Genomic DNA, 22,736 nt, shown 5'->3' on the forward strand with positions numbered 1-22,736 from the left:
TCATATGTGTTCGAGACTTATGTTTGCCCGGAAGGCCGCCACGCGTCGACAAAAGGGAGGGAAGGCGTGCGGACGCGTCGCGGCTCCACGGGAGAACATAGGCGTTGACGGCTGTACTTGATCTCTTTTATCCTGGTATTATTTTTCCCTTTTATTGTGATTTGCCAACCTGTGTCTTCAGTCCGAGTAGATCACATGTGAAGTGTAGACGTTACGCAGCTATAGTGTATATACGGCGAAATGCCGGATACGATTAAATCTTTTTTCCGTAAATATTTTATTCTTATGCATTATTCAGCTCAGAAAGTATAGAATCCAGATTGAGGAATTGAAGTAACAGCGAATCCAAATGCCATAGATCAAAAAATTCGATTTGTCGATGGCTTACCACAAAATCCAGACCGGTTGACTGAAAGAGAAGCTTTTTGTACATTTATTATAGAAAAATGAGATGCCTTGAAGCAGTAGGAATCGAATTTAAATTTCTAAGGATTTTTTCATGCAGAACACTGAAGTCGGGACAAAAAAACATGAAGCTTAGTGCAAATGCGTAAGCGGTTGTGTTCGAGGTGGGACCCTCGCTCCAATCCTACTACAGAAATGAATAAGAGCGTTACGGCGCCACGTCGACATACACATACGCCTACGCAGTTACACCTAGCCACAGGTCTTCTTTTGGCCACTGCATTGGATCTGTTTTCGAGAAAAATCTTTCAATAGAATTGAAAAAAGAAAACCCAACAGAGAAACCCAGACAGTCACATCCAACATATTCCTCCTGCTTTTCTGTTGGTCTCACACAGAAACAGTCGTTTTAGTGACTTTTGGTTAATACTCGATCATATCCGTGAAAAACTACGTATTCGTCATGCCATAAGTTTTTTTAAAGGGATCACTCCACGAATATGAGGTGGTACGGATTTCAGGTGGAGAGTTCCTATACGGTGTCGTAGATTGTGGAGAGGAGGGCAATTCCGTCCATAACTTCCTAATTGCCGTAAAAAACGGTCCAGAAAATGCGGCGAGTGCACAAGACGCGCTGGCGCGCTCCAATCGAACTCGCGTAGAAAATAGCGCGCCGGAACGCTCGAAGCCGCATCTTCCGGGCCGTTTTTCACGGGAATTAGGAAAAATGGACGCGATCACCCCCTTTTCATAATCTACGATCCCGTACACGAACACTCCACCGGAAATCCGCACCACCTCAGATTCGTGGGGTGATTGATGCCTTTAAGTACGCCAGAGAATGGGCACTTTTCGGTAGTTTTGACAAGAGTTCGAGAAATTCAGGAAATTATGGACCTGTTGACAGAAAATCGATGCAAAAAAAAAGAACAGGGAACGGATGGAACTTACAAAAATAGAGCTGAGCAGTAGAATAATCGAACCCATTCGTTCTGCAGGACAAATATTGTTCTGAAAAAATCCCCGTTTGAACCCATTAATCCAGAAAGCTTGACTGTTGAAAGTTACCCTTTCATAATGGGAATGTAACGATTTTGATATAGCATCGATTTGTCGCCGCATCGCATCGCGACCATCCATGGAAACATTGGAAATTGCTGGAAGAGTATGTTATTTTCCCAAGAGGTAGCGTAAGGATAAGAAAAACTTGACCTCCTTGCCAACTAACGAACGCTTTTAACGCCACAAACTCCTCAAACGATAGATCCAGATTTAGCATCGGTGGTATGATCTCTGACATTATTTTTTTCAGCAGCGGTAGATAAATCCTTGAAAAAAAATTCAAGCTAAGCATGGACAATTTCCTTTGATTTATTGCTAAGCACGCCAATGTCCGCCAATCATAGGATTGAACGTGGGGGCGTGATCATTGCTCTGCGACCAATCAGAGATAGCGGAAGTGTTTCAACCTACGATTTTTTAACATCCATAGAAATTTCTTTCTCGCCTTGCCAACCGTCTTCACAACCTTCAACGCAGGAAACGTAGCCACCGTTTTGCATTACAAATTTATCTGGATACCTGAAGGTACTGTAAAATAAAAGCAAGGAAAAGAAAGAAAGAAGAATTGTAAAAAGCCAAAAAAAAGAGAAAAAGACCCTATTTTTATCGAAATATACACCGGATCGAGTATTGTGTGGAACAAAACGCATTTTCGAAGGAACGACACCTAAATCGAAGGGCGCGCGTGGCTTCAGCTGATCTTTGATCCCAATATTATCCATAATTGTTCACCTTGTCATTGTTTCCAAGCGTTTGATAGTCTGGCCATGCTTGAAGCCATTCGTAGATGAGCAGTATATGGGTGCGGATACTCTTGCGGAAGGACCGAAACGATAATGGACGGATATCCTCACGAGTATATGGCTGAAATAATCATATATGACGAAATATTCATTGTATTATAATATTAACTACAAATAATCTCAGGCAAGTAGAAAAACGAGTGCACGGTAATCGCAACGCTCCGCAATTACGTACGGGACCTCGATTTTGGGTGAATTTCTCGAAATTTTGCAAATAAAATGTTCTCTGAGATAAGGGATAATATCTAGTTTTGTATCAATAAGTAGAGCAATTCTTTCTCTACCCCAATATTACGCAAAAATGCACAAAAAACACCTGAACTTACGCAAGAAGTTTGTCCCAACAGATTGTCCACTGGTCTCTCGCAGAACAGAATTCGCCTCCTTTCACCCAGCTTCATTTCTTCTCGTACAAGCCAAGTAAGAACCTAACATATCACAAATTTCTACTCGTTATTCAATTAATTAATTTTTTTAAAGCTTATTTTTACATCTTTAAAGTATTTTTGCACTTATTTTATTCCTTATGTTTTTCTTTCTCTTTTTTCCTTATGCTTTGAATTGTTTTTTTCTACCTGGTTTATGTTAGATTAATAAAAATTATCTTTTTTTTGTGAAAGAAGGATAGTATCTAGGACAATTTTCGAAGATATGGTCGTAAAATTGAAGAAAAATGTACTTCTTCTATGTTTATTTGGAACTGCCTTAGAGCTGCTCTTAGGGGAAACTCCTCAATATATGTGCATAAAATTGCCTCTCCTCTTTTTCAATTTCTAAATTCCTAAAAAGAAAAAATTTCATGTGGACTATCCAGAGAAATCCGGACTCACATCTTCACTTTGCTCCTGTTTCATCACGAATGCAGGTGGTGATGCTATGCTGATCGCAGGACTGTTGTGGTTATGATAGATCGGCTTCGGTTTCTGAACAACAAAAAAAAAAGAAATACAGCAAAAAGAGAGAAAAGTGGCGCGTGAAACTAATAATATTGATATTTTCTTGCATCCGGCTGGGGCTATACTTCACTGAAGCGATGGCGAGCGTCAAGTAAGTGGAGTAAGTAGTAAGTAAGTAGCAATGCGGCATTAGAGCTGTTCACAGCGTTGAAGAATAAAGGATAAAGTGTCTGGCGTTAGTCGATCCGCTTGGGACCTGCTCCCCGCCCACGTTCACTTCAATTCAGAATCGTTTGAGGTTCACGAACGTGCAACTGGCCTACACAATGACTTGCGGTGGCTAGCCGATGTGTCAAGTCAGTGTTTTTATCCTCCCAGAAAAGTGTGGTACCAATTTATCGACCCCGGAGGGATGAAAGGCTTGGTGAGCACTAGGGCGGATTCGAACCTCCGATCGATCGTGCAGGAAGCGGGACCTGTAACCGACTACGCTACACCCGCCCTCACAGAGTTAAGTACATGTATCTCCTCTGCCCAACGTTACGTACTGACTTAAAAGAGGACAAGCAGAAAAAAAAAATCCATCACGTGCTGTATTTCTAGAATTCGCATCTGGGCAATTACCAGTAAAATGAATTGGAGATAAGTTCGGTACAAAGCAAAAATTACAAAATTGAAGGGATTTCCTACAGTAAGAGAAACCTCCTAACTCCAAGAACCGTTTACGATCAATGACCATTTTTTACACAAGAGAGTTTCAAAATTTCTTTGAAAATCTCATACCTCAATTGGCGACCCTATCGGAGTGCAATCGGCTGAGCTGCTATCCGTGGATGTTTGTGGATGTTCCGTCACCTAAACAGCGACGGATTCTTGATCTCTTTGATACGATCAATAAGCTGTCATGAACATGCTCAACCTTATTTGATCATTATTGTACTATACTGTAAAATTACAGAATCGTAACTCCGCACTTCAAAAGCGAAACATGGATTCTTGGAATGGGATTAAGTACCTTCACAAACTTTTTGAGAACGTTCCATCCCCGAGGAATGCTTTCTTTTCGGGAAAACTCCTGGATTACCTCTTCAACTTGTTGCACTTCTTCTCTGGACATCGGCGCCACCACAGCAAATCTTTTATTCCGTTTCAATCCAGATTTTGTGCAGAATGTCCTTCTCTGATGTTGATTTGCTTTTCGGGGTTGAACTCCTGGAATTCAATTTCAAACGATTCGATACATTTATTTCAGGTTTAATTTTAACTGCAATTTGTTTATTCAATTTATTTTAAGTTCTGCAGCAGTCTAGGGAGTATTATCGTAATTAAGAGCCTCTCACAATAAAAAAATTATTTAAATATTCATGGTCCCTCGCATCGATAATGAGAAATCCAGAGGAAAACGAAGTCAGTAAAAAGATACGAAATATACAAAATCAAATCAATAATGTTAGGTTTAATAGGTGCTTGTGTTACTCAATAATTTCTCTTTAGGACCACCATTAGACGTTAATGCGTTAAAAGGCATCACCCCACGAATCTGAGGTGGTGCAGATTTCAGGTGGAGTATTCGTATACGGGATGGGAGACTACGGAGAGGGGGTTAATTCCGTACGTTTCTTCCTAATTGCCGTAAAAAACGGCCCGGAAGATGCGGCGCCGCACAAGACTGGCGCGCTCCAGTCGAACTCCCTGTGGAAAATAGTGCGCCAAAACGCCTGAAGCAGTATCTTCCGGGCCGTTTTTTACGGCAATTAGGAAGAAATGAACGGAATCACCCTTCCCTCCCCATAGTCTCCCATCCCGTATACGAATACTCCACCTGAAATCCGTACCACCTCAGATTCGTGGGGTGATGCCTTGAAGTCCACAAATTGTTAATAGTCCAGTAGATCAACTTCAAAAAAAGTTGGATAAAGATTCAAAAAAAGAGGAATGATCCAATTATGAGGTAAGCGACCGGAGCCACTCCAAGAATAAATAAACATAGCAATAAGTAGAAATTGAAATGGTATAATATATAAATAAGTAGAAAAGTAGGAATTACGGAAAATGTTGCATATTTCTATGAATATGAATATAAAACCTCGTATATCTATTTTTAAAGCCTTTCTCCTATACGTAACGTCATTATGTTTGAGGTTTTAAATCCAGTCCCGGTGCTTTTATAATCGTTTTTCTCTGGATTTAAGTCGACTAGTTTCAAATAACGAGAAAAAAGTTTAATATCAATGTGCAAATTTCTTATTGATGATGATTTAAGACAACAGAGCAATAAACGTACATACGTTACGTACCTGCACGTTTCATCCCTGCCTTCAGACATTTCTCGAATCGGCAAAAACGACAAATTTGATGCATACCTAAATACATTAGCTACATATATACATTACTATATTCTACTATATAGTAGTTTACTACATACTGTGCTCATACTTTGAGTTTATACTTCTTAAATCATAAATTCAAGTCCAAAGACCATAAGGCTGTCAAGAAAATAACTTCGGTTTTTTTATTGCCTGAAGTTATATCTGATGATAAAGGACATCTCTTTAAAAATATATTATATATATAGAAATAAATATATAAATATAAGGTCAAAGTGTGAAGAGTCAAAAACTGTAGGGAAATCGAAATAAAATAATAATAAAAATAATAAATAAATGAAAATAATAATAATGATAATAAAAGTAATAAATAAAAATATAAATATGAATATTAATAAAGGACTGAAGACAGGAAAAGAAGAGTAATATATAAAATTTTAATCAGAATACGAGGAAAATCGCGGAAAACTCTTCGATTTATTCTTACTCCACCTTTCCAGCTGCTCACTAAGACAAACTACTGTATTAATTACGGTATTTTTTACCACTAAAAAACTTACTGTAATGAACATGACAATCGGATCGATTTGCTATACAGACGAATTTCTTATTTAACGAGACCGTCCTCCTGAAAAAAGCCGCACAAGCCGAGCATGACTGAGCATCGAAGTGGAAGCCGGTAGCTTGCGCTCCACACACGAGGCATCTGTGATCTGAGCGAGACGAATAAAGAGTGAAAAAAGAATAGAATATGGTAATAATAAGAATAAAATAAACTAACAAAAATAAGAATAAGAGAAAAGAAGGAAAAAGTAAAGAAAAAAGTAGAGAAGGAGCAATGAAAGAAGAAATGGAGCAATTAATATTGATAGGATAATCCACGTCCAACCATTGAAGAAAATCCTAGCAAAATTTCTTTTAAAGATGTGATGAAAATGGAAATTGGTTGGAAAGAGCTGAGAATTGTAAAAAAATAATAACATTGACATTGACATTAATTAATAGTGACAAAAAAATCTCTCTAATTCGTCCCAGGACCAATACAATAGTCGTCTGTTTCCAGGTGAATGCAATATCATTTAAAATCTTGAAAATTTCATATAAAGAAATTTTGCTCTACGTTTTCCAGGCAATCTATATATTTTGTTAATTTGTACGTACATGCGTTACAAGTTAATGTAACATTATTTTTTAAAAAATTATTAATTTTTTTCCGGTTTTTTTTCCTCTAAACAATTTTCTTATGAATTCTGGACATCTGGCTTTTTTCCTCTAAACAAATTTCGGCTAGGAAAGCATACGAAGAGCAATTTGAAGTCCCGCATGAGTTCCTGCTCCATTTTCAAATTCATTAAAAAGTGATTTTTTCTGTTCATATTCATAAGAAATCATTGTTTGCGGATTTTTTTTACTGCTTTCATTATTTTATTATTGCTCTAGTATCATTATTATTTTATTTTGGTCTATCTGCTGCTCTTTTTTCTTTTTTTTTCCAAAAAAAAAATTCTGTTGTTCCTTTTTTTTTACACAAACTTGGTGTAAAAGGTGAGTTTCTTAGCATGACGAATATTTCTGGACAACATATTTAATCCCTGTTATGTTCTCAAGCCTAGAGATTGTTGTTTTTCTTCGGAAATTTGTTCAGTAAACTTTTTATCTGCACCTAAACGTTTAATCGGCAATTGATAAGCAATTTTTGCTCACTACATGTTTTTTCCCAATATTTATCAGCAAGAATCACAGTTGCATGTACTTTGTGAACAATTATGTACATAAAAGACATAAATTAGGGGAAGGAACAATCACGGGGGCAAGAATTATGTTTTTTTCGAACTATTTTTGTAATTTAGAATTTTCTCCTCCTATCATAAGAACAAAGATGGCGTTTATGCATTTGAAAAAAATGAGAATATTTTCTTTTCATTATTGAACGAAATATTTGAGTAGTTATTAGCGGAACAAAAGGGGAACCTTTGAGAGGAGATTTGACTTTGATGGGAATTTGATTTTGAGAGGGAAAACTTATTTTCTAAAGTGGCAACTATATTTTTTCATGGCCTTATTCGAATTAGATTGAGGTTCAACAAAATCCGACCACTAGACGGTAATATTTAGAATGAAGAATCTATCCTTATGCGAATTTCATCCGGAAACCTCGATATTATAAATAAAAATTTCATTCTCTCATGTTTTTTAGACATCGTTTCCTGTAAAAATTATTGATAGAACCGAAGTAGAGCTTTTTTTTAAAAAAAAAAAAAACGAAACGATGGTAGAAGAGAATTTTCTCCAGAACATCGTTATCGATTGAAATAATCGAAGGCTTCGGAGGAAAAAACGCTCTAGAATTTACTTTTTTTCTCGAAAAAAAAAGCGGTAACAGAAAACTAGAAAGGAAAATGTTCAAAAAATTCAAGAGGGAAATTCGGAATTACACTTTGAAAAAAAGAAATTAATTACGCTATTTTTACAATTTTCTCAAGTCAATTTCTAGAAAAGAAACTTCTAGAAAATGTTTTGTTGGTAACCATTAGTCATTATAATACAGTATTCAATCGATCGTAGCAGATTTAATAACTATATTAATGTATACTAAGTAGAAATTGTCCTAGTGAAAAGGGAAAAATTTTAAAATTTCCTGTAATTCTCGTTTAGTGAGCCCATGCAGACTTATTTAAAGTATAAGGGGAATTTCGGAGAAAAAAATATTTATAGTCAAATTTCGGTAACAGAAAACTAGGAAGGAAAATGTTCAGAAAACTCAAAAGGGGAAATCCAGAATTACACTTTAAAAAAAAAGAAACTAATTATGCAATTTCTCACAATTTTCTACAAGTTTCTCAAGTCAATTATACAGACTCAAAGTATAAGGGAAATTCCCGAGAGAAAAAAATATTTACGAGATCAAATTCCTCTCAAAATGAACTCACCCTCGTTTTTCCGCTCAACCACAGAGGCGGTGTTCATAGTGAGGTGACATGCGTGATTCGATATCGAACCCGATAGCAACAGGACGAAAAACGTCCCCGATAAGAACTGTGCACATAAATACCATACCCCTTTAACAGAAATGAGCAATTTCTTATGAAAACCGGCCGCTGGCGCGGCAGGAAACACCAACGCTGCGATATTTGATCCTGATCGATAAGCGACAGGGCACTATAGGACATCTCGGCGGGTCCGGTCACGATAAAGGTCGCATTCGGCTTCAGAGTCCGCGTCGAATTTAATATTTATATCTTATATTTATATATCTATCCTTCTTAATATAATAATATTATAATAATCATCATATTATAATAATCCTTCATAATAATAATGTAATATATATCTTTTATAATAATATTTATATTTAGGAAATATGTTTGATTCGACGTGAGAAATTTTTCTTGAATCTTAAAATTTTTTTATTGTTTTTATTGAGGTAACGACACTTCGTTGCGGGACCCAGTCATTCGTTACAGCAACACTACCACGCCCAAAACGCAAGTGGAAAAACATTTCCCCCGTGTGGCGTGTTGTATGTTCGGCGAAAAAATTTTCATTTGTTTCCCCTGGAGCGTGCTTATCCGACTGGTTTCATCGAATGGAAAACTAGAAAACTAAAATAATAGAATAATAGAATAGAAAACTTATGCGGACAAAAATGCGAGTTCCCGAAAATTCCAAAGTGATAGGCTTCTGGAAAGAACATTGAATAACCAGGACTTTGGCAAAGAATCCTGATCCTCATTCTGCTTTCTGTTATGCTTCCCAGAGACCTACAATAAACTTTTCCGCCGGGGGACCACCGCACCGCATGCACTAACAATAAATCTATAGTAGGATCAAAACGACATTAACACGTACGCAATTGCGTCCACGGCTTCTCTCGACGCGCTTCGGTGGAGTGTAGCGGCTAGGAGCGCAGTGAAACCCTTGCTGACACCACCCATCGCTGCAGCTTGCGACGGTCCCAACTCGATTCCAACTGCTGCTTCCACCGCGTCGTTTCGGGCGCGTACGCAAATGCACCGCAACTTCACTCGTGATTCATGTAGTTTTGACCCGACCTTACCTAAACTCACTTCGTACGCAATCACCTAACCAGGAAGAACATCGGTTAGTTCTTAGACGACAGTCTAGTGTTGTGCAGGTTACGTTTGTTTATTTTTTTTTTGTGTTCGCCTTGAAAATGGTGAATATTGCATCATAACTCCGTGCAATCGGTCAATCCTTTGATCGGTCAAGCGCTCATAGACGTCACAGTCCATCTGACATTCTTTCGAATGGGAAAACTCCAGAAATGTCATCAAAATTCCATGTATATTCCTTTAACATGGTGACGACTGTGTGATCCCCCGATGGGTCACGCACTGTGGCTCATGAGGTACAGACAGAGGCACATCACGCTGGGTCGCGCGCTAGAATCCAGTCCAGTTCTCGGGTCTATTCTTTTATTTACTATTTTATTACTATTATTTTGTTTTCATTTCATTCAGATTCTATCTCCGGACATAATGATTTGTAATGTTTATGTCATCATAATGTTCTCTCCTTGTCGGATCCATATGGCAAGAAGGGGCGGATGTAATGTAGCGGCTAGAGGTTCCGCTTCCTGCACGATCGATCGAAGGTTCGAATCCGCCCCGGTGCTCACCAAGCCTTTCATCCCTCCGGGGTCGACAAATTGGTGCCAGACTTGTTTGGGAGGATAAAAACACTGACTTGACACATCGGCTAGCCACCGCAAATCATTGTATAGGCCAGTTGCACGTTCGTGAACCTCAAACGATTCTGAATTGAAGTGAACGTGGTGGATTGAAGTGGTCCCAAGCGGATTGATCAACACCAGACACTTTATCCTTATCCTTTATGGCAAGAAGGCGCCCTGTTTGTGACAGGAGTTGCTCTATTGTATACGCTGGAGACAGACGCCAATTTCTGTCTGCTCTTAGGTTCATTTCACTAAACTCTGTCCACTCTTTGTTTTATTGGATTTGAAACCTTATTACCGTGACCCACGCTAACTCACGTGCACGAGTCCTTCCTTCTATAAGTACGCAGTTTGCTCGGGTTTTTTGTTTTTCTTACTTTTCATCCTAAAATGCACACTAAGGGCATTGTAGCACAATTCAAGAAGAAATTATTATTGTCTCCTTGTTTTTATATGGTATTAGTGATTGGAATTTCGTTTCTGTTCGCTTTGTAATGAATGTAATAGTAGTTCCTATGAGAGCAAAGGCAGAAGAACTCCAAAGCAGCAACTTTAATTCCATTATTAACATTATTTTTAAGGGTAATACAGTACTTAAAAATAGATTATTTGAAGTAGTACAAGGCTGAAACATCAGAATTTGTTTCTTTTTGGTGGAAATACGTCTATCACAGTCAACGTCATCACTGTTATCACGAATCGGAAACCCGCATCATCATCGTTAAAGACATCACCCCACGAATCTGAGGTGGTACGGATTTCAGGTGGAGTATTCGTAGTATACGGCACAGTAGATTATGGAGAGGAGAGTGATTCCGTTCATTTCTTCCTAATTGTCGTAAAAAACGGCCCGGAAGATACGGCTTCGAGCGTTCCGGCACGCTATTTCCTACAATGAGATCGATTGGAGCGCGCCAGCCCTGTGCACGCGCCGCATCTTCCGGACCGTTTTTCACGGCAATTAGGAAGAAATGGACGGAATCACTCCCCTCACCATAATCTACTATCCCGTGTACGAATACTCCACCTGAAATCCGTACCACCTCAGATTCGTGGGGTGATGCCTTTAAATTTGATTCTGCTTTGAAGATATGAATGAGAAATAAAGAAATGGATTAATGAACTATGTCGATTAAACCAGAATCCTGCATAACCTCACGCGTAAAGATTCGTCCTCATCAAATTTTGAAAAAAAAAAGTCGAAGGATCCTCCTGTACAGCTTCCATGACCCGTCGCTGATCGCCAGCCCCGACCGGTTGCGATGATTTTGGCGCGAAACACGGAAATTTTGAATAAATGCGGGAAATCGTCGTCGCCGTTCAATTCTCTATCACTCTGATAGCATTATTTTATTCCACTTTTTCCCGTAGTCACTCCTTTTACAACTGAAAGATGGTGCCTTTCTCTTTTCAGGAAAATGGATGGCAATTTTATGGTGGACAGAACTAACGAAGCGAGAAGTCGCGAATTAATCCAGCAATATCTACATATCCTCGATGACTCGGTAGGAAATCGTTCAATCTTTCTATGTCTGAACTGATTCTTTCATCAGCAATGATCCAATCCAAATGATTAAAGGCTGAGGGTAAAATCTACGTGCAAAAGGTTGAGGATATGATTAGTACTGGGACACCGCGGCTAATTGTAAATCTCAATGATGTTCGTAGGAAATCTGCGGAACGAGCGTTGGGGTTGGTTTTTATATACGTGTATGTTTTCTCTTTAAACAACATAACTATTAATCGTTTAGGTTAGTCCACAATTTCGTCGAAGAGATTGTTTGCTTGGAACAAGCTGCTAAGGAGATCATTCAGCGCGCAAGTCCAGATTTTGTGAAAACTAAGTGGGTTTGCAGTATGCGCTTCTTCAAATGAGTTCTGTTATTTCCGAATGCACTTTTGAGCTGCTGCAACTTTAAAAATAAAACTTTATGAGTTTCAGTGAGGTTCAAGTCGGTTTCGAAGGTAGTTTTGGTGATCGCCACGTTAATCCAAGATCACTCAAAGCGACGTTCCTTGGAAATCTTGTCTGTTGTGAAGGAATTGTGACCAAATGTGTGTTTGTCTTTTTTATATCGCTAACGCAGGCAACAGAGTAGTAGTACCTTGAGTATATCCGTTCCCGAAATATCCTAAAATACCTATGTTATTACTGAAGAAATCTTTTCTTTAAATTTTTTGTTGCAAGAACATTTGGAACGGAGTGTTTCATTAACGTTTTTTTCGACCAATTTCTTTTCTTTACAGGTTCTGCCATCCGCCCGAAAGTTGTAAAAAGTGTTCATTATTGTCCAGCTACTAAGAAAACACTTGAGAAACGCTATACTGACCTAACCTCTTATGAATCATTTCCAAGCAGCAACGTCTACCCAACTGAGGTAACCTTCTTCTCCTACATTTTTCTACCAGAACAGAAGTCATTTGTATTTCCAGGATGAAAACAAGAATCCTCTTGAGACTGAGTTCGGCTTGAGCACTTATAAGGATCATCAGTCTTTCTCCATACAGGTATTTGTTTCATGTCTTTATTTCTACGACGTGGATATTCCTTATCACACAAAATTTCTACCCATGGAACTTAACACAAGTACAACCACGGTAGTTTTGTGCATAGGTGCGATAGGGATGAGCCGAATATTTTTCAAGTGAAAGGGATGCAGCTTAAGTGATGAAGATTCGTCCAAAACTGCAGGGTTCCTTTCACCAACCATCCAAAATTACAGTGGTCCTTTCACCAACCGTCCAAAAGTGAAGGGAGTCGGAGAGTCGGCTCCGACTATCGGATCTATGGTTTTGTGACAGTTGTTGTCAAATATCTGTTGGGACTGAAGGAAAAGAATTTGTTCAGGTGAAAAATAAAGTGAATAAACGAAAGAATATGTTTCATATATGTCTTAGGCTAAACATTAGTACTTTCCTTGATAGTTCTTTTTCCTACTCTCTGGAAGGATTGGATTGCCAACCATAGAACGTAGTTTTGTAATGATAATAGCAAAGAGGAGTATTCACTAGAGAATTCGCCGTCGCCAGAGAGGAATTTTGTCTGCTTCTGTACAGGAATTGCCCGAGTGCGCTCCTGCTGGCCAGCTTCCTCGTTCGGTGGACGTGATTGCGGACAACGACCTCGCAGATCTCGTGAATCCCGGCGACCGTGTGCGCATTATTGGACTTTACCGTGTGCTTCCTAACAAACAAAACGGGTACTCAAATGGTTCGTTCAGGTACGTCTTCACTGTTTGGATTTGCTTGTCTTTATCGAAGAGTAGAAATAACATGAGAGTGTCTGTACGATGCCCCGTTAGGATCTGCATTCATATCTTCTTTTGTGTGCGTACAAAGTCATCTTAACTTAGTTTAAACAAAACTTTCCTGAACTCGTAGATTCTAAGTTTTGAAATATGTATCAAGTTCTTGTACGGCTGATATCATCTGAAAATAATTCTGAATTTTGTTGAATGTTGAGGATTCCAAGTCGAAAACTTCATCTGCATTTAATGCAACTTTTTTTTAGATCCATTATTATATCGAACAACATCCAGCTCCTTTCTAAAGAATCGACACTAGATTTTGATCCTGAAGACGTCAGAAATATTCGTAAGCTCAGCAAGAAAAAGGATGTACGTTAGCTTACTTCCTTATTTCGTTGTATTCTGCCTATTTCGTGGATTGCTAAGGTTTTCGAACTCATTGCCCGATCACTTGCTCCCTCGATTTGTGGACATGACGAGGTGAAGAAGGCTATTTTATGTTTGCTTCTCGGAGGATGTGAGAAAATCCTTGACAACGGAAGTCGTCTTCGTGGAGACATCAATGTCTTGTTGATCGGGGATCCCTCTGTTGCTAAGTCACAGCTTCTAAGGTGAATAGCGTATTCTTTAGTTGCAGAATTCTTTTTTTTTTTTCTCTTCATATGTAAAAAAAGCAACGAATCCATTTTAAGGTATGTGCTACAAACTGCTCCAAGAGCTATTGCCACCACTGGTCGTGGATCTTCTGGAGTTGGTCTGACGGCAGCTGTAACCACCGATTCCGACACTGGAGAGAGGCGACTTGAGGCTGGTGCTATGGTGCTTGCAGATCGAGGAGTGGTATGCATCGATGAGTTTGATAAGGTATGGTAGCTTTCAATTGGGACGAGTTTAGTCTTTTCTTCGAAGTTCCAACTTTTCTGGATCTCTCCATCTTGGAGATTTCAGAGTAGCAAACTTCGTAAAGTATTTCGCGCATAACGATAACCTTACTGTGACTATATGACTCGTAAGGCCAGAATTATGCGCACAACTATTAAATATTTCTAATTTGGGAATATGTCTTCCATACTTTATTTCGTATTTCATATCACCTTTAGATGTCTGATATCGATCGAACAGCAATTCACGAAGTCATGGAACAAGGCCGCGTGACCATCGCTAAGGCAGGAATCCATGCTAAATTGAATGCTCGATGTTCTGTGCTTGCTGCTGCCAACCCCGTTTATGGAAGGTACGTTGGATTTTTTGGTTTTGCTTGGTATGACCAAGAATACTGCAAAATATTGAGGATATTTTGATCAACATGCTACTAGAACAGAAGTTTAACACATTCCTTCTGTGAATTCATCCTTAGCGAGATTCTGCTCCGCAAGGTTAACGACGAAATTTCGGAATTTGAGTAAAGATTAATTATTAACTGCACTTGTTCGTGTTAGAATATGGTTCAAGAAAAAATCGTCTTATACCAGATTACGCTTCACTTTGCGAACTGATGAAACAGGGTTATTTTTGCAAATGTTTCAAAAGGAATCAAATTAAAGGGATCGTGACTTGTACATATTTTGTCTCGTTTAGGTACGACCCATTCAAAACACCTATGGATAACATCAACATGCAGGATTCGCTTCTGTCACGTTTCGACCTCATCTTTGTATTGCTAGATGAGGTGAGGTTCTAAATAATATCACTTGACCAAATCGCGTCCGAGAACTGCTTCGAAAATCCCAGCTATGACTTAATAATTATCATTCCATATTTTTTCTTCCTTTTAGCACGATCCTGACCGTGACAGTAAAGTAGCTAATCATGTTCTCAAACTCCACTGCTATCGTGCTCCCGGAGAGGAGGATGGCACCGTACTTCCTATGGGTGCTGCCGTTGAAACGATGAGCACCTTTGACTTGAATGGTGCTGAAAAAAGTAGCGAAATGTATGAGAAGAATTCGGATTGGGTTGATGAATCGTAAGTATTCTTGTTTTACCTCAAATTAAATTGTAGAAGTTCAAAGTAAATCCTGTGTTTCAAGGCAGAAGGTCTTATCGGTAGAATTTGTGAGGAAGTACATTCACCTGGCTCGATCTATGAAGCCGAAACTCACTGAGAGTGCAACCGAGTATATTTCCGATGTCTACTCGGAGATCAGATCGTTCGACACGTCGAAAACTGACAGAGAAAGAGTGAGTTGGGACGTGAGAGTGTCGAAAGTCCAGAATATTCAGCGATTTTTCAGACTATGCCAATCACTGCTCGACAACTAGAAACGCTGATTCGTCTTGCAACCTCAATAGCTAAGTCCAGATTTTCAAAGACCGTTGACAAAGTCGACGCCGAAAAGGTATGGTGCTATGCTAGCTCCCCGTAATGTAATTTATACGACTCTCTTTCAGGCGTACAATCTGCTGCACTTTGCTTGCTTCAAGGAAAAACCAAAAGCTCGTGTGGAGTATGAGAATGCTAAGAAGAAAGGTGTTGATCACAAAAGTGACGATGAAATTGATGAGGAAGAAGAGGTTAGTTTTTATTTTCTAGAAAATAAGCTGGAAATAGGTGTAAAAACTCGATTGGAGGGATAATCGGTGTGAGTACAAAGAAGGACATGTATTTGTATAAGGTGTTTTATGTTGCACCATCATTTTTACATCTGTAGCAGTCTTGTGTATTATCACTATAGTCTGTTGCTTACATCCTTAAAAATTGAACATGAAGAAAATTCTCCCTAGTTTCAAACTTTTACTGATTTCATTCGTTTAAGATGGATCAAACAACAACCTCCACAATTGCGACTCCAGCACGCAGCTCTCGTAGGTAAGCGGCAGCAGTAGTTTGATCTTTGCATCGCGTTTTGTTACATATCTAGTTTGCTTAGGCGAGCTCGTGACGCAACCATTCACAGCCGTGAATCATCGCCTTCAGCATCTCAACAAGCGGCGAAAAGAGCTCGTGCTGAACCGTCCAGTATTAGCGTTGACAGGTATTTAATATTTTTTTTCGTACTTTTTTTCGTTGGAGGGAATGAATTTTTAAGGCGAAAATAGCGCTAATGAGAGAATGCGATATTTTGAGAAAGTCTTCAGATTTTTTCTATACAACTTGACGAATAGGCAGTCGTTAACTATTCACTCATAGTCATATTGGGTAGGGATTTCTTTGAATCATCAACTTTTAAATGGGTTGAAAGTCACAACTATTGGGAATTATTCTGGCATAATTTCGTTTCGTTGTTTGGTTTGATTGTATTGGCGGATCTCCAAAAACTGTAGGGATCTGAACATTTTTTCCCTAATTATCGATCGTTTCCTGTCTTTTATCTCATCGGGTACATCGTTTCTCCTTAGCAAGTTCGGGATAGCAACAACAGTCCCCTACATAAATTTTTACAAATGTAACTTGAATTGTGGAGAAGCAATGAGATTTTGTGATGAAACAGAACAGAAATGCAATCGTCGCTGCTTCATTTCTTGTAGGAGGGGCGTCCTGTAGTTTCTTGAGTAACTATTTGGCCAGTTTTATCATTGAAAACAAATGTTATTTGAACTGTGAACAATGTGCCGGTGATTCACAATGGGATTCGAAACCGGAACTAGCTGCACATGTGAAATCGCTACTTCAACAGGGTTTGTTTACCTATTCCCTAACATCAGCCGTCGTCCACCCGATGTGTATAAACAGTAACGGGACAAAAATATCCTGTGAACAATCCAGTGTTTTATAACAGTCCCAAAATAACAAGTGATCGGAAGTAACAGCTGCGCTGTGGAAAGAATGTTTTATAATCCGGTATTCAGTTAGGAGATTAAGAAACATTAACTAATTGACATTAACAAGTTGTTTTTTTTTTCTTAGCCCGTAAAAATTCAGGTATAAGCAGTTCCGGTCGTATGTACGTAAGGCTTTCGATCAAATAGGAACTACTGATGATATGATCGATCTGGCGAAGATCACCGAAGGTAAGAATTGAATAATGGGGGCGCCTGAATGGATTGAATACCCATAGAAAACAGCACAATGAGAGCCGCTGAGTCTTTTCAGGTGTGCAGTCACAGGCGGGCAGCTTGCAGTTCTCGGATGGTGAATTGGAGGCCGGATACGAACGAATGGCCAGCGACAATGCGATTATGATCGCCGACAACAAGATTACTCTTATCTAACCATATATTCTAGCATGCCTATTGATTGATTTGTCCCAGTAATTTACAATGATCTCTGATTTAAAACTCAACTTTTTTTCTGAATTTTTTTTGAAGATTTTGATTCATGCTGAGACGTTCGGTTAATTCCGCACTTTGCCGTCACATCACAATGTTGTAATGGAAAGAAATGAAATTTCTTATTCTTTTCTTTTTGTAATCATTGTGGTTACGTGTATCAATGCTGATGTCGAAGTATCTTTGGAATTGGTCATGTGCACGTTCTAGGATGCAGTGTATTGACAATTTCGAATTCCTTCACTGTTTTAAGTAGAAAAAAAGGGGTGATTCATGTAATGTCGTCCTAGTGTTATGTACTTTTTGAAAACTATGTCATTTTAACCTATGTTCGCAGTTCGTTTCAAAAGTTTCAATTTCCGAACATCAAAAAAGCATTCTTTCCCGAAATCATGGGATCTCTTACTAGTTACTTAAGATAGGAGAACTTCTAAGGCAAATAAATTGAGCGAGTTTCCCGAACTTCTCCAGATTTCTTCTCTTTGGTGGATGTTTTTATTCCTGTATCTGACTTGATTTCCTTTTTGTTCGCTGCGTCTGCTTTAGGCGCGTTCTGTACCGATAGGACTCTAGAGATTTCTTTTTTTTTTTCGTAGATTTGTTTGTCTACAGAACACTCATGATACAAAACATTTCGTAGTGGATGTTTGACTTCCAATTTTTTTCTAAGAAGTTTTTTTTTTTTTTTTTGAAAATTATGAACTTCGAATATTATGAACTATGAAATGTTACAAAATTCTTACTTTTTTTAATAAGAAAAAAATGGGAATGTAATATAGTCCGGTAAAGTCGGTTTGTAAAGAATAGGCATTTTTCAGTCACTTTTTTTTATTATTATGTTTTATGATTTCCATGAAAGATCCTTATGGTATCCCGTCCACGTGACAACTAAAAGAATCATCCCGCTATTTCTTCTTGGTCGGAAGAGTTTAGGTCTTTTCACTCGGATTTCTCTTTTGTTTTCGGGAATTTCGGAATGAGAATGCAAAGAATAGAGGGAGTGACCGAGTTTTGAGTTTTTTCTTTCAGTCTGTCGTTGACTAACTGAGAAAACGCGTTTCTGGTGGTTTTTGTATGGTTTCCGTCTCGAATTTCCGTCTTGCGAAATCTCTGATTTATATCCGCTGTTAGTTGAGAGGAAATCTTACTCATCCATGATTTTCACTAGCGAAGACGTGTGAGATGCTGGAAATTTTTATCCACAGACTTGCTTATGTGTTTGTCTAGTCTAGCCTGTAACCCATAAAGCATTCTGACGCGCATGTTTATAGATCCCATAGGATTTATGAGATTGATGACGTAGGTAAAATCTCTTCCTTTAATCTCAAGAGATGTGACTTTCGTTAAGATTGGATTTTTTTCAAACATCGCTTAAGAACTATAAAGGTGTAGAATTTCTCTGTCATTTCAACCTCGTCGTTTCTTCAGTTTTTATTTTCATTTTTGATTTGAACTTCGGCACGTTTTTCACGGTATGAACTCTGAATCTGGCGCTACGAGTCGGTATTGATGTACCAATTTGTTTCGTTTTATTTTTTTTTAAAAGTAATGTCTACTTATTGTACGTTATGTGTGTAATTAGGGAGGAGTCTCGTGTTAAGAAACCCGTCAACGGAAACCCCTGAAGATTCGTGTTCACTTATTATTTGTTTACTCCTATTACTAATTGTTTGTGTTTGTTGTATTTGTTTGGGACTCATTTGTTTACTTACTACAAAAAGTTGGGTACAAGTCATTAATTGTAATTTTGTCAATATTTATTAGAGATTAACAACGTGAATTTTCAACAATTTTAGATGAAGGAATGGACAGCTTATGTTCCTAGTCTTTTTGTTTAAAATATTAGCAACGTGAATATGTAAAAGTGAAATAAATTAGAAACGAGTCATAGTTTGAATCCACTACAGTTTGAGGTTGATTTGTTTTCGTTTTTCTCACAGTGGAATGAAAAATTACAAGTTATTAATCAAAACTGTTATTAGAGAAATAGAATTTTTTATAAACACTACGGTGCTATTCACCGAGTATTCTATAAGTTCATATAATTTAGTATTTGTGCACAGATTACTTTTAGTTCGCTTTGAAAGAGCTTGGGAAAACGTTTACGGATACGTAGGCGCATAAGTTGCTTTTTTTTCGCTGGAACACTTGGGAAAACATGCTGAAAATGCAATTTCTACTTTATGAAATGACGTTCCATTGACACCTGTATTCGTTTTTTTCTTCTTTTTTTTTCCCGCTCGCCCCCTTCAATTGACTCGGATGTCAGATGACAATTTCATGCCTTCATGCTGTCTACATTTTGTCGCGTTTATTGTCAACATTTTGCGACCGCTCTCAAGCCATTCGTTCCTGACGAAATTGATGTAAGAACGATTTCTGTCGCAACGCTGACGCATCGGCAACGGATATCGTCATTTTTGCACTTGTATACGATTCGCGCTGTTGTGTTTCGTTCTTTTTTTTTCTTCGTTCCTGGCTCGATCAGTTCCACCTGTGGTTACGGCCATTCTATACGAACGATGCGCTGTGACCATATTGTTGGAGCCGATTGTGTTTCGGTACATTTTATATCCATTTATTTTTATTTTCTCCTCATTCTTATGATATCTTCGTGAATATTTTCCTGCATTTCAATCAACATCATACATTCCTTTGGAATAGATTAAATGTTAGCCGAGTCAAGTACGGGCGTGAACTATCGATAGTCGATAGTCTGCAGTTTTCCTAGTTCCGGCACGGAATAGCACAATTTACAATCACCACCACACTTCTCAGAAGTCCGCAAGTGCACAACTCATTTGTTGATCTACGTCACTCCTTCAGTTAATGACTCGTCTAGTCGTGCACACAACCTCTTCTCTACAGACCCCCTCACATTTTCTTAGAAGTTCTATTTGTTCCCGAAATTCGTAACTGAAAGACGATTCACAGCTACACTAACTTATTGATTCGCTACGTAGTACGTATGTCCTTTCACCGTTGCACTTATCTTGCACTAGTGGTGGGGATTTTGTGCGTTTGCGGACCAGTGAACTGATGCATTAGCGGACCCAGAAACTTCTTGAATTACTTTTCGTTGAGTTATTTACATTAACAATAGTACTAATTGATTATATATAGTTAATACCTCATATATGTCTTTCATGCACTAATATAATAATTTAATAACTCATCTAATAATATTATGTACATATTATATGTTTATATATTTTATTTATTCATAATATTCTAAGTACACTTGCTGATTTCAAATTTCCTTGACTTTATTCTTCTTGTACTGCAATCCCAGGAACTTTTTGAATTACTTTTTTTTGAGTTATTTACATCAAATAGTACTAATTGGTTATATATCGTTAATACTTCATATACTAAAATAATAACTTAATAATTCATGTGCTAATATTCATACTATATATTTATATGCTTTATTTATTCATAACATTCTGAATACTATTATAATAACTTACTGATTTCAAATTTCATTGACTTTAATCTTCTTTCTGGTTCTTTGTTCTAATTATTTGGATTTTCACGTTGTCTTCGATGATGATTCAGAGGGAAGAAGATAGAGGTAGAGAGAGATAGAAAGAGAGAGAAAAAGTGACATTTTCTGCAATTGCGAACTCATCAGCACTCCTCTGTTTATTTATTGATGCATGTGTTCCCTTAAAACCCGTATAAATATCCTATTAATCGACTTATTACTGCTACGCCTACTCCTATGATGAAGCCTGTAAGCATTTTGTGGATCTGCTGGGGAATCCAAGATTTTGAAGGGTGGTTTTTTTTCTCGTACTACATTGTTACAGTGACTACCAAATTAATTTTTCTATCATTTTTTATCATCAATTTTTATTTACTTTTGTACTTTACTCTATTACGTTCATTGATTTTACAATGGATAAACATTACTTTCGTAAATGCAAGACGCCTAGAAATGTCCGTAAACATAGTGGCATAGTGTTTTACCTCAAAGTTAGCAATAATTGAATGTAAGTGTCTATTTTAGTCCGTAATTGCAGAATATAATATTTAGTTGCTTGTCGTGGTCGTGTATCAACAAGTTTGTTGCCAAGTAACAAGAGGAACTGGTAAACGTCGCTGCAGCGTATTTACGCAGATCGCAATTATCTCAAATAGCGCCAGACGATCCGCACAGTTTACCGAAGATCGCTTGGGATTTTTCTTCTAGTAAGAAATATAGATATTATTAATATTATTACTATAATGTTACTATTATTACTATTATTATTATTATTATTATTATTATTATTATTATTATTATTATTATTATTATTATTATTATTATTATTAAAATATTATTAAAATATTGCTATTATTACTTATTATTAAAATATTACTATAATGACCAGCCTCAATGAAATTCTCGAAAATTCTAATTTGAAAGTCCTAAAATATTAGATCTATTAATTATTTAAGCATAGATATAACGTATGGAATACATTATTCAGGTGGAAACCATTGTTAATGTGCTTCTTAATGATAGAGCAGTTTAATTTCAAAAAGAAAAAATAAATAAATAGAGAATATAAGTGATTTTATTCCCACAGTTTTTTTTTTCAATTTATATCTTTAATTTATTCACGTATGAATCTGATAATCAAATTATTTTCAGGACATTAATTCGACGTTGACTCGAAACTACTTATTTATTATGATTCACTATTATTTTTTTATTATTATTTTGTATTTATTATTATTATGAATCTTATTTGATTGATTAGCAGTTCAAGAAATTCCCCGTTTCCAGAAAAATGAAAGAATAAAATCCAACAGAAATTTGTCAAGTTATAAAAAGTACGCTTTGAATGTTTAATCTCAACATCGAGTAAAACATTCAAAGCGTACTTTTTCTTAACGAAAAAACTAGACTAAGAAAGATTAGGAGACAATTACGTGGGTATGGGGAAAAAAGAAGTCACAATATACTGAACAAACTAGTTCTCGACCTATTCCATGTTCTTTTGATTAAATAAATAACAAATGAATCGTCAAGATGGTGATTCATAGTTGATAGAGAGAGAGAAAATCAGAAAGAAGTCAAAGGATGGAGAAGGTTATAGAGG

The 22,736-nt window shown here is 37.5% G+C and overlaps 2 protein-coding genes across 3 annotated transcripts; one reads left to right on the forward strand and one right to left on the reverse strand.

Moving 5' to 3' along the window:
• Positions 1 to 283: 283 nt before the first annotated feature.
• Positions 284 to 8,663, reverse strand: RB195_008353 (uncharacterized protein; the record flags this gene model as incomplete). Of its 2 annotated transcripts, XM_064194797.1 has the most annotated exons (15): positions 284 to 409; positions 1,357 to 1,416; positions 1,474 to 1,562; positions 1,618 to 1,733; positions 1,879 to 1,986; positions 2,064 to 2,134; positions 2,200 to 2,331; positions 2,597 to 2,698; positions 3,101 to 3,193; positions 3,950 to 4,021; positions 4,251 to 4,378; positions 5,464 to 5,529; positions 6,054 to 6,206; positions 8,424 to 8,552; positions 8,615 to 8,663. In XM_064194797.1, 15 exons carry the CDS (start codon positions 8,661 to 8,663, stop codon positions 284 to 286), a joined length of 1,494 nt encoding a protein of 497 aa, XP_064045942.1. The 2 variants fall into 2 exon arrangements, with proteins under 2 accessions (XP_064045942.1, XP_064045943.1); XM_064194798.1 differs by lacking the exon at positions 8,615 to 8,663 and having other exon boundaries at positions 8,424 to 8,460.
• Positions 8,664 to 11,607: 2,944 nt separating this feature from the next.
• On the forward strand, positions 11,608 to 17,589 carry RB195_008354 (uncharacterized protein; the record flags this gene model as incomplete). Its single annotated transcript, XM_013446143.2, has 20 exons — positions 11,608 to 11,694; positions 11,769 to 11,881; positions 11,941 to 12,033; positions 12,132 to 12,244; positions 12,437 to 12,567; positions 12,623 to 12,697; positions 13,247 to 13,410; positions 13,701 to 13,806; positions 13,864 to 14,048; positions 14,130 to 14,301; positions 14,538 to 14,671; positions 15,016 to 15,106; positions 15,213 to 15,403; positions 15,468 to 15,618; positions 15,672 to 15,776; positions 15,829 to 15,951; positions 16,194 to 16,246; positions 16,308 to 16,412; positions 17,300 to 17,388; positions 17,471 to 17,589. The coding sequence occupies 20 exons, from the start codon at positions 11,608 to 11,610 to the stop codon at positions 17,587 to 17,589; spliced, it is 2,400 nt and encodes a 799-aa protein (XP_013301597.2).
• Positions 17,590 to 22,736: the final 5,147 nt, after the last annotated feature.

This window comes from Necator americanus, chromosome III, assembly GCF_031761385.1.
Source record: "Necator americanus strain Aroian chromosome III, whole genome shotgun sequence".
In the NCBI taxonomy this organism is placed as follows: domain Eukaryota; kingdom Metazoa; phylum Nematoda; class Chromadorea; order Rhabditida; family Ancylostomatidae; genus Necator; species Necator americanus.